Raw genomic sequence first — 14,076 nt, 5'->3', positions numbered from 1 at the left:
AGATCATTCAATAACCGCTAGTTTGGAGTCCGGTGGTCTAGATGGTCACAAAACTAGTGGCATAATTTAATTAATAGGCGGACAAACTACTCGTTATTTTGTAAAACACGGAAACCAAATTAAATGTATATTAATCAATCTCAATTAATGATGTACAATGTATACATATTAATACATACATGAAACAGTTGAATTAGTTTCAGGGGGTTTTGGACTCCAACAACTACCCAAACTGACCCAGGAGAATCAGCTATCTAACATAATTAATTGTATTTTTGCACAAATTAATGTTTGCCAGCGTGGGACTAAAGTTGCCTTCACCTTGTCAAACAATTCTTGTAGCACAAACTATGGGATGTGATTCTCTAGCATGGGAATGTAGCACTTTATATTGCTACCATGCTCACTGCGATAATGACCGAATTAAAACTGCAGCAAAAAGTATGAATCTACCACTATCATCACAACCAATTTATTACAAATTACACCCTCCACATCTTCCATGTTGGTCTTATTCATTCTTGTCATTTTTGGATGTGATTTGCGCCAGTAGTATTCACAACTGTAAGTACTAGTATAACAATTAGTGAAATCATTGCAAAAAGACAAATAAAATTCAAAAAAATACAAAACAAAATATTTTTAAAAATAAACATTTTTAAGTTTCTAATGTTCACTTTTGAACCTAATTTTTATTTTTTGTTCAATCTATAAATAATGTGGGGGATAATAATGAAAATTAAACACAAACAAACCACAAATATATTTAAGTTTTCTATTTAGTCCTTAGATCAGCCTCTATTTAAGCTTGTGCCATGATGTACATTTTCATCTGATATTAATGATGAATCACAAGAACTAGTTCGAAACCCATTGATAAAAAAAATAAAAAAACTTCCATAATTTTTACCAAAACCATTTAATTTACATATAATGATAATGATAAATAATTATGATCAAACCACAAATATATTAAATACAATAGAAAGCACAATATTTTTAAATTGCACTTTATTGTCCAAATTATCATCTTATATAGTGCTCTTCTCAAGATAATAAAATTAAGTGTGGTGGAAAGTGAATCGAATCTAATTAAACACCATAAATTAAGGCTACAAATAAATCTAATATATACTGAAAATCAAATGCACGAATTCATGTGTTATTATGTAAGAAGTTTGAAGTTGTAAATGTAAGTGCATTTTAATTTTATTCGAAGAAAAGATTGGTTTGAAATTTATAGGCTGATTATCTTTAATTCTGATTGCAATTATCTTTAATTCTGATTGCAAGTGTCATGCAAGCGGTACTCGTAGTTCGAAATATTCTCACTTAAACGATTGGTCTTTTAACTGTAATGCATGGGTTTATGATCCACTTCAAAAACGGGCTTACTAACAAGCGCATATTTTTATAGGTGCTAGTTTTTGTGCGATTTTTTGAGGATTTTTTGGTGAGTTTTTCTGGTCAAATTTTTTTAAATTCCGGTAGCAATTTATTGAAATCGCAAGTTGGATAGGTAATTCGCAAGTTTGATAGGTAATTTCTGCACAATCAAAGCGTCTAGAGGTTTTTCAGGGTGCTGAATTCAAATATGCAGTAAAAACCTATTTTAACTAATAAAAATCAAGATTTAACCTCAATTTTTCCAGCCGAATTCCGTCACCAAAATCTCCAAAAAATCGCACTCAATAAAATTATAGATATGGATTTCAAATTAAAACCAAAAATATATACGCAATGCTATATCCAACACACTCGTACAATTAATGAATGCTTGCGGTTTAAGCAGAAATACAGAAACTGTTTAACTGCTGTCATCAGTCTTCATAGTCAGACTTCAAGTCTCTTCACACTTCTTAATACAAAACTGGACTTAAATCACAGATAAAATGAAAAATGCCAAAACAACACATCAAGAAATACATTAACATTATCAGAAATACATCAAGGGAGAGGATACAGTGATTATCTTCATCTACTATACACACTTCCATTACACCTTCCCATATCCTTAGTGCTTCGTCTGATAGCTGGCCAGCCTTGCACTTAAGTTCCCTGAATACATAGTGGAAGAAAACAGATAAGAATTGGGTTCTTACCTCTCTTTAATACTAAAGTTTTTCACTCTGCAATACGAAAAGATTAGAGTCTCCTATTATTTGTAGGAATATATGCTATTTTCTATTCTTATATTATGGATTTCAATTCTCTTTATTAATAAACCACCTTACACAGGCGATATTCCTCACTCAACCTCGGCTGTAGAATGCACATGGCTTCTCTCTGTGCTACCAGAAACAAGTTCAGATTCAAATGTCTTCAATGGCAGCATCTCATACCTCCTTGATCCAGGGACTGTTATCTTACTTGATACTAATCTCAATGCCTGACTCAGCGCATGCTTATTCCATCTTTGCTGGATGAAAATCACAATTGCAAGCACCACAGCAGTCAGTGGAATAGAAATATCTCCAAATTTCGAATAGAAATCTGAGCCAGGATTTGCAAAGGAAGATATGAAAACTCGACTCGCATCTGTATAGTAAGGATTGAAAACTGGAGGTCTGAAGTAATCATAGATGTGAGGAAGGAGCCGCAGAACAGTGATACCAATGTAATATAGTTTCCTAAGTGGTTTTCGTTCAAAATGCCAAAGAATGTTACCGATAATTTGAGGAAGCAGGAAGAAATCCTGTACCAGACCCACATACTCCTGAAGTTCAGTCTCCCAGTCAACTTGGTTGTGTGCATGGCGTGCTGAATACTGAATTGGGCGGCTACTGGTCTTCATATTATGAACAATCAGCACAATTAAAAAACCCATAGCATGTATAGCAGAGGAAATGGCAAGCACTCGTTTATCACTTGGGACTCTCCATGGCTCTGAAGGACTCCTTGTCAGCAATCGAATACGAGATTTCCAAACCTTTTGGCACAGTCTTAGTGTCAATAGACATGCAATCAACACTAGCAGTTTAACCATGTACTCAATCTTCTCAGACCCTCCGCTCTGAATCGGATAGAAAACATAATTGCTCTGGGCTTCAGATTTCGTACTCTCGAACAAGGCCTCTGCACCTGTTACGAGAGGAATACTGTATCCAATGGCCTGAACACCCAGCATGACAAGAGAGATGTATGGAGATACTTCTGTCTTCTCTCGACTGTAGAATAATTGGCTCACAATGCACCCAATCATCATGAATAGTGTCAATATACGCAACGCGCATTCGACAGTTTTGCGAGAGATAATCTCTTCTGTCTGACTCCAATATACAATCGGAAGAGTCTCGATTTTGATCTGCTTGAAAAAAAGTCGGTGGTCAACGGCTCGTTGGCTTTTCACAGAAAGCTTCACAGTTGGATTTCTGAACAACCTGGCATTTGTAGGTGGATATTCCACTTTCACTTCAATGAGGCAATCAAAACCATCCTGCAGATCCCCTGTTTCATGCAAAACTCTCCACCATGGAGCTCGAAAATCCCTTCGAACATCCCTGCATCCTATAAGGTGCATTATACCCACTCTTGGATCATAGAGACCCTCAAGAAAAAGATTTGAAAGATTTCCTTCCATTTTCAGCTGTGCAGCAACTTTCAAGGACTTCTCCTGCGAGCCCGGAACCTCCTCAGATATGAAAGAAATGTTTGAGGCCTGATACCAAGTCCAACCAACTACCACAAATTCCTCAATGGCTACAACATCCAAGTTTAAGAAGCTCGTCACAAAGTTCCCTCTGGAAAGCAGGTCAAAAAAGCCCTCTGAACGCACTGAGAGATCCTTGCCTAGATCAGAGAATTCCTGTCTTGTTCTGCCCCCCAGTTTTTTCTGGGGATACTTCAAGAATGATTTGCCAAAACCTCCACTCACATCTCTCTCCATCTGGGCCAACTTGTTCTTGTTGTATTCATATGACATATTGTTTACCACATCCCATGGCAAATATTGATGATGTATAAGCTCAAATGACAGAGGATAGAAGGGGTTTGTAGTGTTCTCAATGCTGCCAGCAATTACACTTCTTTGTTTTAATGAAAGTGAAAGGGGAATGTGCATACAGATTCGAGAATTGCAGGCACCGCTATTCTCGATGGATCCAAGGCATCCGACCATACACAACTGACCAGAAGATGAGTTCCATTTCCCCTCTGCAGTCAATGTTAAGCCATTAAGCCCTGTTCTTTGACATGCCAAATACTGATTCTGTGAAGGAGGCACAGCTCGAAAAACCGCACTAACATTTGCAATATTTGAATTAGATATCTCTGTACACATCAAACGCTGCACACAAAGCTTTATGCTATCGAAACCGCCCTTAGGTTCACGCAATTTATTATCCATAATGAAAGGGCCCAACTTGTTACAATAAGCATCTGTGCCACTACAATTCCAAGAGGGAACCACATCTAGAATCTGACCAACCATCAGTTGCTGCATAGCTGAGCAGAATTGCTCCCCTCGATATACATCAATACCTTTTGAGTGGAAATTGTCTAGATTTTGGTGAGGAGCACAAGCCTTTGCCACCAGGCTGTCAGAGTCAAATTCATAATTCGAATCAACAGCCAATTGTGAAGAGATGTCAATTTCATCAAAATAACTTGAATTAGAGTGTGGATTGAGGCTTCTTAGTGTTCCTCGAATCTCCATGGTAGTCAGAGAAAGCTTGCTCGGATAGCGCAATTGTAGCAAAATTTTGTCGTCTGACAAAGTAGGGGACTGTGACACTGATTTATTTAACCAATCCCAGGGATCTGCAGCATTCTTCCCACGGGCAGGTAAATGGGTCCTGCCCAGCATACACAACAACCGTTCTTCTTTTGCGTTTTTCGATTCTTCTAAGTAGACTCCTTCCAGATGAATCGCAAGAGAAGTAAAACCAGGACGAATATTAAAGTCTTTGCGTCCGCGTCTGCCTCCGATGTCTCGACTTGTCGATATGGCCAACATTAAAATCCCACTCACATTCACCATTTTGCCAGAGAACTTCTTTCGATCCACATCTGTAATCCGGAATGAAACCAGATTGATAGCCGAATAGTTTCTGGAGTCACTTGTGGTGAATGGCAGAAGAGGAGCAGAGCCCTTGTGTTGCGTCCAATCCCCATTTACAAAATAGAGGCCCCGCTCAATCATATGTAACCCGTTCTGCTCTGGATGCAGCTCTGAAGCCTCTGCTAAAACAGGGCTACATGCCTTCTCTATCTCTTTAAACCGACTGTAAGGGGACTTGTAGAAACTGGTTTCTGAAGAATTGTAGAAACTAGCGAGGCAATAAACAGAGGAGGAGGAAGTTGCAGCCAGTACCCATATCCCAAAGAGAGCTTGAAAATACGCTCCCATGTTTTATTTTACAGTGAAATCACAATTGTCCTTCAAACGGATTCAGAATTTTCAGCTTGATACTGCAAACCGAAAAACAAAGCACTCTTTTCGAAAGCATGTGGTGAAATCGCAGCCTGCACGGGAACATGAGCGATGGAAGTGCAAATATGTTATATTACATATATGTAAAAAACATCGTTCAGAGAGGGAGGGGGCAGTCTGTGTTTATTTACTTTTTTTTTTCTCTATCGTGAAACTTCCTGGAAGACGCTCCGAAAGCCATATTGTCCAATGTCAACGAACACGTGCCGTAAGGATAGCACGGGTTACCTAACTTAAAACCGACGACTCGCGGACCGCCATTAACTGAAGACCGATGACTTGGGAGCACTAAATTCTCATGACATTGCTACGTCAGACTCCCGTGCTACGTCAGACTCTCCGCAGTGGCAGGCCCACGTCTTCGAAGAATTTGCTTAATTTTTTAAAAATAATGATTTTATTAACATTTTAAAAAATAATGATTTTATTAACATTTTAAAATAAAGGATGGATTTGTGTTAGGGTGAATGGTTAATTATAGTGTAAATATTATTACAATTAAAATATAATACATTCTAATTATATTTTTTGAAATTTTACGATATAATTTTTTTTAGAATGTAGTTTTTTATTGTTTAAATTGTATTTTTTATGTGTCTAGAAAACTACTAAAACACTGAAATTGTGCAAACTACACCACTCAAACTTATATTTCCAACTAATTTATTCTAGATTTCATACAAAAATGATGAAAAATATACCTTAAAATACTAAAATATAAAACAATAAACTATATTAAAACAATGTAAAATTAATAATAAACATTGAAATTGTAACAAAAAGATTTTTAATTTGAATATCCTGTTAATGAATCATATACATTGAATAAGTTATTATATTATATTATATTGGATAGGATATTGTATTGTATTTGTAAATTTATCTTAATGGCATATTTACTTATAATTTTATTATTTTTTAGCTAAAAAAATAATATTGATGTGAAAATAATACATAGGGTACAAATTATTTAATAATAATCATGATACATGTTATTTAAGGGTATTTAACTTATATGTATATAGTATTATTAAAATGCCACTTGGAGTTAAAACAATTTCTTTTTAATTAAATCAAATTTTCATAAATATTATTTTTTAGCTAAAAAAATAACAACTTAAGATTGACATATTCTAATAAAATAATATTGATGTGAAAATAATACATAGAGTACAAATTATTTAATAATAATCATGATACATGTTATTTAAGGGTATTTAACTTATATGTATATAGTATTATTAAAATGTCACTTAGAGTTAAAACAATTTTTTTTTTAATTAAATCAAATTTTCATAAATATTGAGATTTGATGTGTACTTTTAATGATCCTTGGTGGCATATAGAATTTTTCTTTATTTTTATTTTTAAAATCATTTTTATTTACAAACCCATAAAATTAGTCATTTCAGCTATATGAACCAATAAGAAAATAGAAATTAAAAATTTCAAAATTTCAAATTTTATTTTTTGTTTTCAAAATATTTAGTTTAATAATTTATTTTTTTCAAAACCTTAATAAACTTTATAACTAATTAAAAGTCAAACATTTTTTTACTAAAAACAAAAGCAATACACATAAAGATTTTTTTTTATAAAAATTCATATTGATATTAACATCATAATAATAATATAAAATGTAGTATTCTATAAGTCAAACATTTTTTTTACTAAAAACAAAAACAAAAAACTTTATAACTAATTAAAAATCAAACATTCTTTACTAAAAACAAAAACAATACCAAACATAAAATATTTTTAATAAAAAATTATATTGATATTAACATCATAATAATAATATAAAATGTAGTATGCTATAAGTCAAACATCTTTTACTAAAAACAAAAACAATACCAGGCATAAAAATATTTTTTATAAAAAATTATATTGATATTAACATCATAATAATAATATAAAATGTAGTATTCTATTTGAATAAAAAAGATAAGGCTACTAACAAAGCAACACCCATACATTAATGAATTATTTTAAATTTACCTAATTTTCAATTTAAATACCAAAAGTAAATTATTTGAAAAGACAAAAATAATAAAATAAAATACAACTTCTATGCTAGAAGTAAATTAATTAAAAAACACAGATATAAAAAATATATATATATTATTAAAAATTATCTTACTTTTAATATGAACAAAAAAATAAATTAATTGAAAAGACAAAAATTATAAAAAAAATATTGTTATTAACATTACGATAATACTAATGCTGGCTAGGGTTTCTGTTGTCGGCCCTCTCTGCGCGTTCTGAGCTGCACTTGGGTTTCCACTGCGTGGCTACCCCTGTGGCGGTCGGCCTTAGGCCTGATCCTATGGAGACGCAAGGTCCTCCTAAGGATCCGCCTTCTACTCATGTCATTGACGCTTTCAACCAGCTTCTTGCCAGTTTGCCTCAGAAGAAAAGAAGTGAAGCAACAAAATTTGTTAAGAAGCTCGACAAAATTCCTGAGATCTATTTGCCTCCAGAGACCCCCATTCAAGTAGCTTTATCTCTGCCTGATCGTGGTCTCATTGGCTAATTCACGGGACTTTGGCCTTCTCCGAAAACCACTGAGCAATGGGTCAACAGGAACTGGGCTCCTCTGATCAAGCAAAGTGTTACCTCTTACTTTCTTGGGCGAGGGTACTTCCTCTTCGAATTCTCCTCCAAAGAAGACAAAGGTCTGATCTTCCAAAATGGGTCGTATTTCATGGGCTCTCAGGGCCTCTATCTGAACAAATGGACTCCGGACTTTGATCCAGCTGTCGATGTTCCCAAGGCTATCCTGGTGTGGGTTCGTCTTCCAAATCTACCAGTTCATTGCTGGAACTGGGATTCCTTGAAACACATTGGCAACACTCTCGGGAAATTCATAGATTGGGCAAATAACAAGGATCAGTACGACTGTGCTAGGATCTGCATAGAAGTAGATCTAGAGGTGGGTCTCCCAGAGGTAATCAAAATCAAAGTCGGCAACTGGTCTCATGTGCAGATCTTGGATTATGAGCAACTGCCATTCAAATGTAGGAAATGCCATGTTCATGGACACTTTGCTAGAAACTATCTCGTCCAACGCGAAGCTAGAGAAAGGGAATGAAGAGGGTTGGAATCAAGTCAAGCGAGCAAAAATCAATCACAAAGGGCAAAAACCAAGAGGACCCTCTAGAAAAGGCTCTCTTCAAGCTAATGTTCAACGCCCCCCACCGAAAAAGGCGCAACAAAACAAATTTGATCCGTTAAGCTAGCATACAGAAGCTACTCAGGAGATCGAGATCCAAAAACCAATTTCTCCAAGCAAAGGTACTCCCTCAGCCTCCCTTAAAGGAACAAGTGCTGAAGATCCCAAAGGTATGACTTTAGAAGATGAGGAAGAAGAGCAGGAAACAGACAAGTCAGAGGAGGAAGGAGAAATAGGAGAGTCCCAAACCTCGGTAAGAAGATCTACAAGAGGTCGTAAAACTAACAGGGAAAAAAGAGAGCAGGAGACTTACAAAGACAAGCTACAGGGCAGCCAACCAACTCTGGAAAAACTGCTAGCCTCAAAGCCTAGGATGTTGAAAAATCAACCCCAAGGCTTTAAGGGAGCCCACCAGAAACATAAATAATGAAGGTCATCTCTTGGAATTATAGAGGTATGGGGATTAAAGTTAAGGAAGAAGCCATGAGAAGCTTAATAAGAACAAAAACTCCAGACATACTTTTCATCCAAGAGACTAAGCTGGAAGACATAGTCTTCTTGCAAGTAAGAAAGAAACTTTGGTTTAAAAGTGAAGCAAGAGCAATCTCTGCCTGGAGCGCCTCGGGAGGGATTGGCACTCTATGGAACACCAACAAATTTGCAGTCACCTTTGAGGCTAGTAATACTCACTGGTTGCTGCTGAAAATGCAGAATCTGGATACTAAGGAAATCTTTTTCCTTTTCAATGTATACTCTCCAGTCAATGTCGGGGAAAAAAAGGATTGTTGGGATTATATAAGGCACCAAGCAGACTTGATAAACTTGGAAAATATAATTATTGCTGGAGACCTCAATCTCACTCTTCACTCATCTGAAAAAAGGGGAGGCAGCGCAGTCCGAGATCTGGCAAGGGAATGGGCGGAGGATCTTATGCAGGACTGGGACTTGCTGGATATTAAACCTTCTTCCGGTAAGTACTCTTGGTCTAACAAAAGAGTGGGCCCTGGTCATATTGCTGCTAGATTAGATAGATTTTTCATTCAAAGCTCCTATCTGTTACTAGGTTTAGAACCCAGAATGCACATTCTTGCTAGCATCATCTCGGATCATAAGCCCTTAAAGTTAGAGCTCCTAGCCCATCTTGATTTGGGTCCTATTCCCTTTAGATTTAGTCCCCTCTGGGTCAAGGAGCCAGACTTCATGCAAACAGTCAAGGATAGTTGGAGTCAGCCTGTCAAAGGATCTCCTTTCTTTATCTCGGAGGAAAAGCTTAGAAGGGTAAAAGGAGTTCTAAAACGATGGGTCAAAACCCTGCCCAACCCTGATACAGAAAGAAAATCCATTAAAGCCTCTCTTGCCTCTCATCAATATCATATGGAGAACGCTATAGTCACAGAGGAGCTGTTAGAACAAGAGGCTCATTTGCAACAGTGATTTCATAAGGCCTGCTTAGCTGAAGAAGAATACTGGAGATTAAAATCTCGAAACCTCTGGCTCAAAGAAAGGGACAGGAACATTGCTTTTTTCCACAAGCAAGCCCAGCCCAGGAAATGCTTCAACACTATTTCTGAGGTTAAGGAGGATAACGACACTCACAAGGATTTTGAAGACATTAAGAAAGCAGCCTTTTCTCACTTTCAAAACTTGTATAGTGAAGATAAGGATCCACAACAATACTCAAATCTGTTAGACATTATTCCTTCTGCAATTTCTCCTCATATGAACGAGATCCTTGAGGCCAAAGTCACTAAAGATGATGTTAAAAAGGCCCTTTTTGATATGGATCTGGATAAGGCCCCTGGGCCGGATGGCTTCTCTGCTAGGTTTCTCCAAGTTTGTTGGCCGATTGTTGAAAAGGATCTTCTCAAAATGGTTCAAAAGTCTCAAAATACTCAGAAAATAGGAGGCAGCACAAACTCCGCTTTCTTAGCCCTCATTCCCAAGGAAAAAGGCGCCAACAACTTCAGCAAATTCCGTTCGATTTCCTTATGCAATACTGGGTACAAGTTAATCACCAAAGTAATTGCAAATAGACTGAAGCTCATTCTTCCCAAAATAATTCCGGAGAATCAAGGAGGCTTCATCCAAGGAAGGCAGATCGTGGACAACTTCACCCTTGTTCAAGAGGCAATTCATTCAAGTCTTCTTCGAAAAGAACAAGGTATGGTGATTAAACTTGATTTAGCAAATGCCTTTGATCGAGTAAATCATAACTTTCTTTTAAAATTCATGAGCAAGTTTGGGTTTGGAGCAAACTTCATTAAATGGATCTGAGCATGCATCTCAGAGCCATGGATTGCTCCTCTTGTAAATGGAAGAGCCACTGATTTTTTCAAAGCTTCGAGAGGGCTTAGGCAGGGACGTCCTCTTTCCCCTCTGCTATTTGTCATCCAAGCCTCTGTTCTCAGCTTCCTGTTAGACAAAAAGATGCAAGATCAAGATATTAATGGATTGTGTATTGCAAGAGGGGTCAAAAACATAAATCATGCCTTATTTGTGGATGACACTCTGCTTTTGGGTACTGCCTCTCTTTCTTCTGCCTCTAAATTTAAAGCAGTTTTGGATGAATTCAGGGAGGCCTCAGGCAGCGTTGTAAATAAGAACAAATGTCACATCTTCAAATGGAACACCTCGCCCAGATTGCTCTCTGCTATTTCTAAATGTTTGGGTTTTGCAGCCTCCTCTTCTTGGACCTCTTTCAAATACTTGGGTCTTCCTGTTTTTCATAAGAGACCTGCAAGCAGAGACTGGCTCCCTCATCTTGAAAAATTCAAGACTAGGATCCAAGCCTGGGGTTACTCTTGGCTCAACACTACTGGCAAATCTGTCCTAATTAAATATGTGCTCACCAGCCTCCGTCTATTTCAATTTGCTAGGCTTCTCGCTCCAGCAATCATATTAAAAAAAATGGAAGAGTTCATGCGGAGGTTCTTTTGGAAGGGAGGAAAACATAATGAAAACAAGATTTCCCTTATCAGTTGGGAAACCATCTCCAAGCCACTATGGGAGGGTGGTTTGAATTTCGAAAACCTCTGTCAGTAGAATGTGGCTATGGCAGCTAAGATTATTTGGAGGATCATTGCGCCCAAGCCTGGCTGGGCCCAATTGGCTCTCTGGAAAAAGTATTTCAGAGGTCCTCGTTCTAGCTGTTTAGACAATGTGATTCATTTGCCTAACTCGTCTTTCCTTAAACTGTATGTTAAAGCTGCTCCTTTAATTAATGCACACTCCTACTGGATCCCAGGAAATGGCAAAAAGATCAACATCTGGACTGATAAAATCATGAATATGGACCCAATTGAAGACAGAGCCTCCATTAGAGCGCTACAATGCTAGATGGATAGAGAGGGGCTATGTTCGTTGTGGGATATTTCTCTTTGGAGCGATTCTATTTGGGCAGGTTGGAAACGTATTGAGGTGCCGGCTCATCTGATCAACGAATGGTCCACGCTGCTTGACCTCCTTCATGGCCTGGCGCCCACGCACATGAGGAAAAGAGATTCGAAAGGCTGGGGGCCGAATACCAGAGAAAATCAATTTAATATAATAATTTTTTACAACTTTATAAAAATTTGGAAAATATTTTTAATTGTAAAATAATTATAATATAACCTCCCATAAACAAATATAAATATATATAACTAAAGTAAGGCAATTGACCTAAAAAAACCTCATTCTCTTATATGTGTTTCTATTCAATCTTTTCAAAAAAAAATCATCCACATGGTCATGGGTCATAGCTTGAAAAAATCATCCTACTTGCAAGTAGGTCATAGCTGATAATGTGACTTTTGAAATATGGGTTTTATGATATTCTAAAAAATGATGCCAACTAAAATACATGTATGGTGGACAACTTAAGGAACAATTCCTCTGTGCAATGTTGGCCAATTGTGAGATGGTGGAGGCCGAATCACTATAACTAGCAATTGCCCCTAAAGGTGCAAAGATGCACCGAAGGAATGGAAAATTTGGGAATAAAATTCCTGAACTATTTTTCCCTATATCAAATGGAGTGGGACAATAAAAACAAAGATACAAACTATTTTCCTTTATATATTCATTCGTTGAATGGATGGGAGGTCGGCAAAGAGAAACCCACAAAATGGAAAGTGGATAATGATATTTATTGAGACATGTAAAAACCAATGCTGATATCGATTGATTGAGGCAACCAACAAGTTTATGGTTTTGTATTTTATAAAATTAAAATCAGGATTTCCCGATGTCAAAACTGATATTGATAATCAAGATTTGAGAGACTGATATTGATATTGGATGAGGTATACAACAAATTTGTAAGTATGTATTTTATAATAGTAAAATCAAGATTTCCATAAACTAAAATATCTAAATAATTTCCAGAAATTGATATACTACACAAGTTTGAGTGAAGAGAAGAATTCGTAGGACTTTGGCTAACACAAGAGTTTCTCAGTACGGTAGTCTTGTCATTCCCACATTTCATCACTTTCTAGGACTTAGAGGACTAAATTTTCAGGAGAATCCAACCACTACAAATGGTAATGTCTCAGGCGACCACCATGAAACTTCCTCTTCCAAGGAGGAAGACAAAGACAAGGTACAAGGTCAAGCAGTGAAGCCATGATGACTTTAGGGGAGTTAGGGAAGGTCTGTAGCTTGCCATATTTCCCTTACAACATCCATATTTCCTTCTTCATTGTTTAGGGTTTGTGATTCATGGTTTTTGTCCTCCCTTGAGACTACCTGATTTTCCTCGAGGATTTCAAGGGTGGTGGATGCATCTGTTGGGTAAAATTTATGGCTCGAACAAAGTTCTTGGAAACAAGGAAAGATCTTACAATCTTGGAAGGTTTTGACGGATATGGAGTCCATATTTTGTTTCCATCCACTGATGTGAAGGGCCATTGTCTATGGTGCAGTTGGATTGTTGAAATTGCTTATGGGCTTGTCCACAGAGGAGATTTAATTTCCTCACTTCTTGGTTCATTCAAGCATACTTGTGCATCTTACCTTACGACAATCATAATTTTTCCAACTATTATAATGAGAGCGATGATTTTAAGAAATTTTGTAACAATATTGCAAGCAATGCAGTGAACTGATTCAAAAAGGGTCAAGTAGTGAAGCCAGGATGACTTTAGGGGAGTTAGGAAATGTTGTGCAACTTGCCATATTTCCCTTACAACATCCACCAGATTCCATTTTTTTTATGGGATTTCGTCAATGTTGTTAAACTGGTGCAAAGTATCTTATCCTTCTTCATTGCTTAGGGCTTGTGATTCAAGGTTTTCGTCTTACCTTGAGACTACCCGATTTTTCTCGGGGATTTGAAGGGCGATGGATGCATCCATTGGGTAAAATTTATGCCTTGAATAGAGTTCTTGGAAACGAGGAAATCTCTTACCATGTTGGAAGGTTTTGAGGAATGTGGAGTCCAGATTTTGTTGCCATTTGAGTGATGTGGAGCTCCATTGTTTATGGCATA

General features: G+C 36.8%; 3 protein-coding genes across 3 annotated transcripts; 2 read left to right on the top strand and 1 right to left on the bottom strand.

Annotated features, from left to right (window-relative positions):
- Positions 1-1,759: 1,759 nt before the first annotated feature.
- LOC149143710 (uncharacterized) lies at positions 1,760-5,347 on the bottom strand. Its single transcript, XM_089451913.1, has 2 exons — positions 2,230-5,347; positions 1,760-2,058 (listed from the first exon to the last, which is right to left on the bottom strand). The coding sequence occupies exon 1, from the start codon at positions 5,345-5,347 to the stop codon at positions 2,249-2,251; it is 3,099 nt and encodes a 1,032-aa protein (XP_089308039.1). The 3' UTR covers positions 1,760-2,058; positions 2,230-2,248.
- A 2,791-nt stretch (positions 5,348-8,138) lies between these two features.
- LOC149143709 (uncharacterized) lies at positions 8,139-8,525 on the top strand. The gene has a single exon (XM_089451912.1). The coding sequence runs from the start codon at positions 8,139-8,141 to the stop codon at positions 8,523-8,525; it is 387 nt and encodes a 128-aa protein (XP_089308038.1).
- A 537-nt stretch (positions 8,526-9,062) lies between these two features.
- LOC149143708 (uncharacterized) lies at positions 9,063-10,040 on the top strand. The gene has a single exon (XM_089451911.1). It carries the CDS (start codon positions 9,063-9,065, stop codon positions 10,038-10,040), a length of 978 nt encoding a protein of 325 aa, XP_089308037.1.
- The last annotated feature ends 4,036 nt before the right edge of the window (positions 10,041-14,076 follow it).

The sequence above is a fragment of the Pinus tabuliformis genome, chromosome X, assembly GCF_031772625.1.
Source record: "Pinus tabuliformis cultivar Carrire ecotype Pingquan chromosome X, CPIR1, whole genome shotgun sequence".
In the NCBI taxonomy this organism is placed as follows: domain Eukaryota; kingdom Viridiplantae; phylum Streptophyta; class Pinopsida; order Pinales; family Pinaceae; genus Pinus; species Pinus tabuliformis.
This window is presented reverse-complemented; position numbering and strand designations above follow the sequence as displayed.

Bases quoted from the DNA above. Each gene is read 5' to 3' on its own strand.
- LOC149143710 (XM_089451913.1), bottom strand. From the start codon at position 5,347: ATGGGAGCGTATTTTCAAGCTCTCTTTGGGATATGGGTACTGGCTGCA.
- LOC149143709 (XM_089451912.1), top strand. From the start codon at position 8,139: ATGGGCTCTCAGGGCCTCTATCTGAACAAATGGACTCCGGACTTTGAT.
- LOC149143708 (XM_089451911.1), top strand. From the start codon at position 9,063: ATGGGGATTAAAGTTAAGGAAGAAGCCATGAGAAGCTTAATAAGAACA.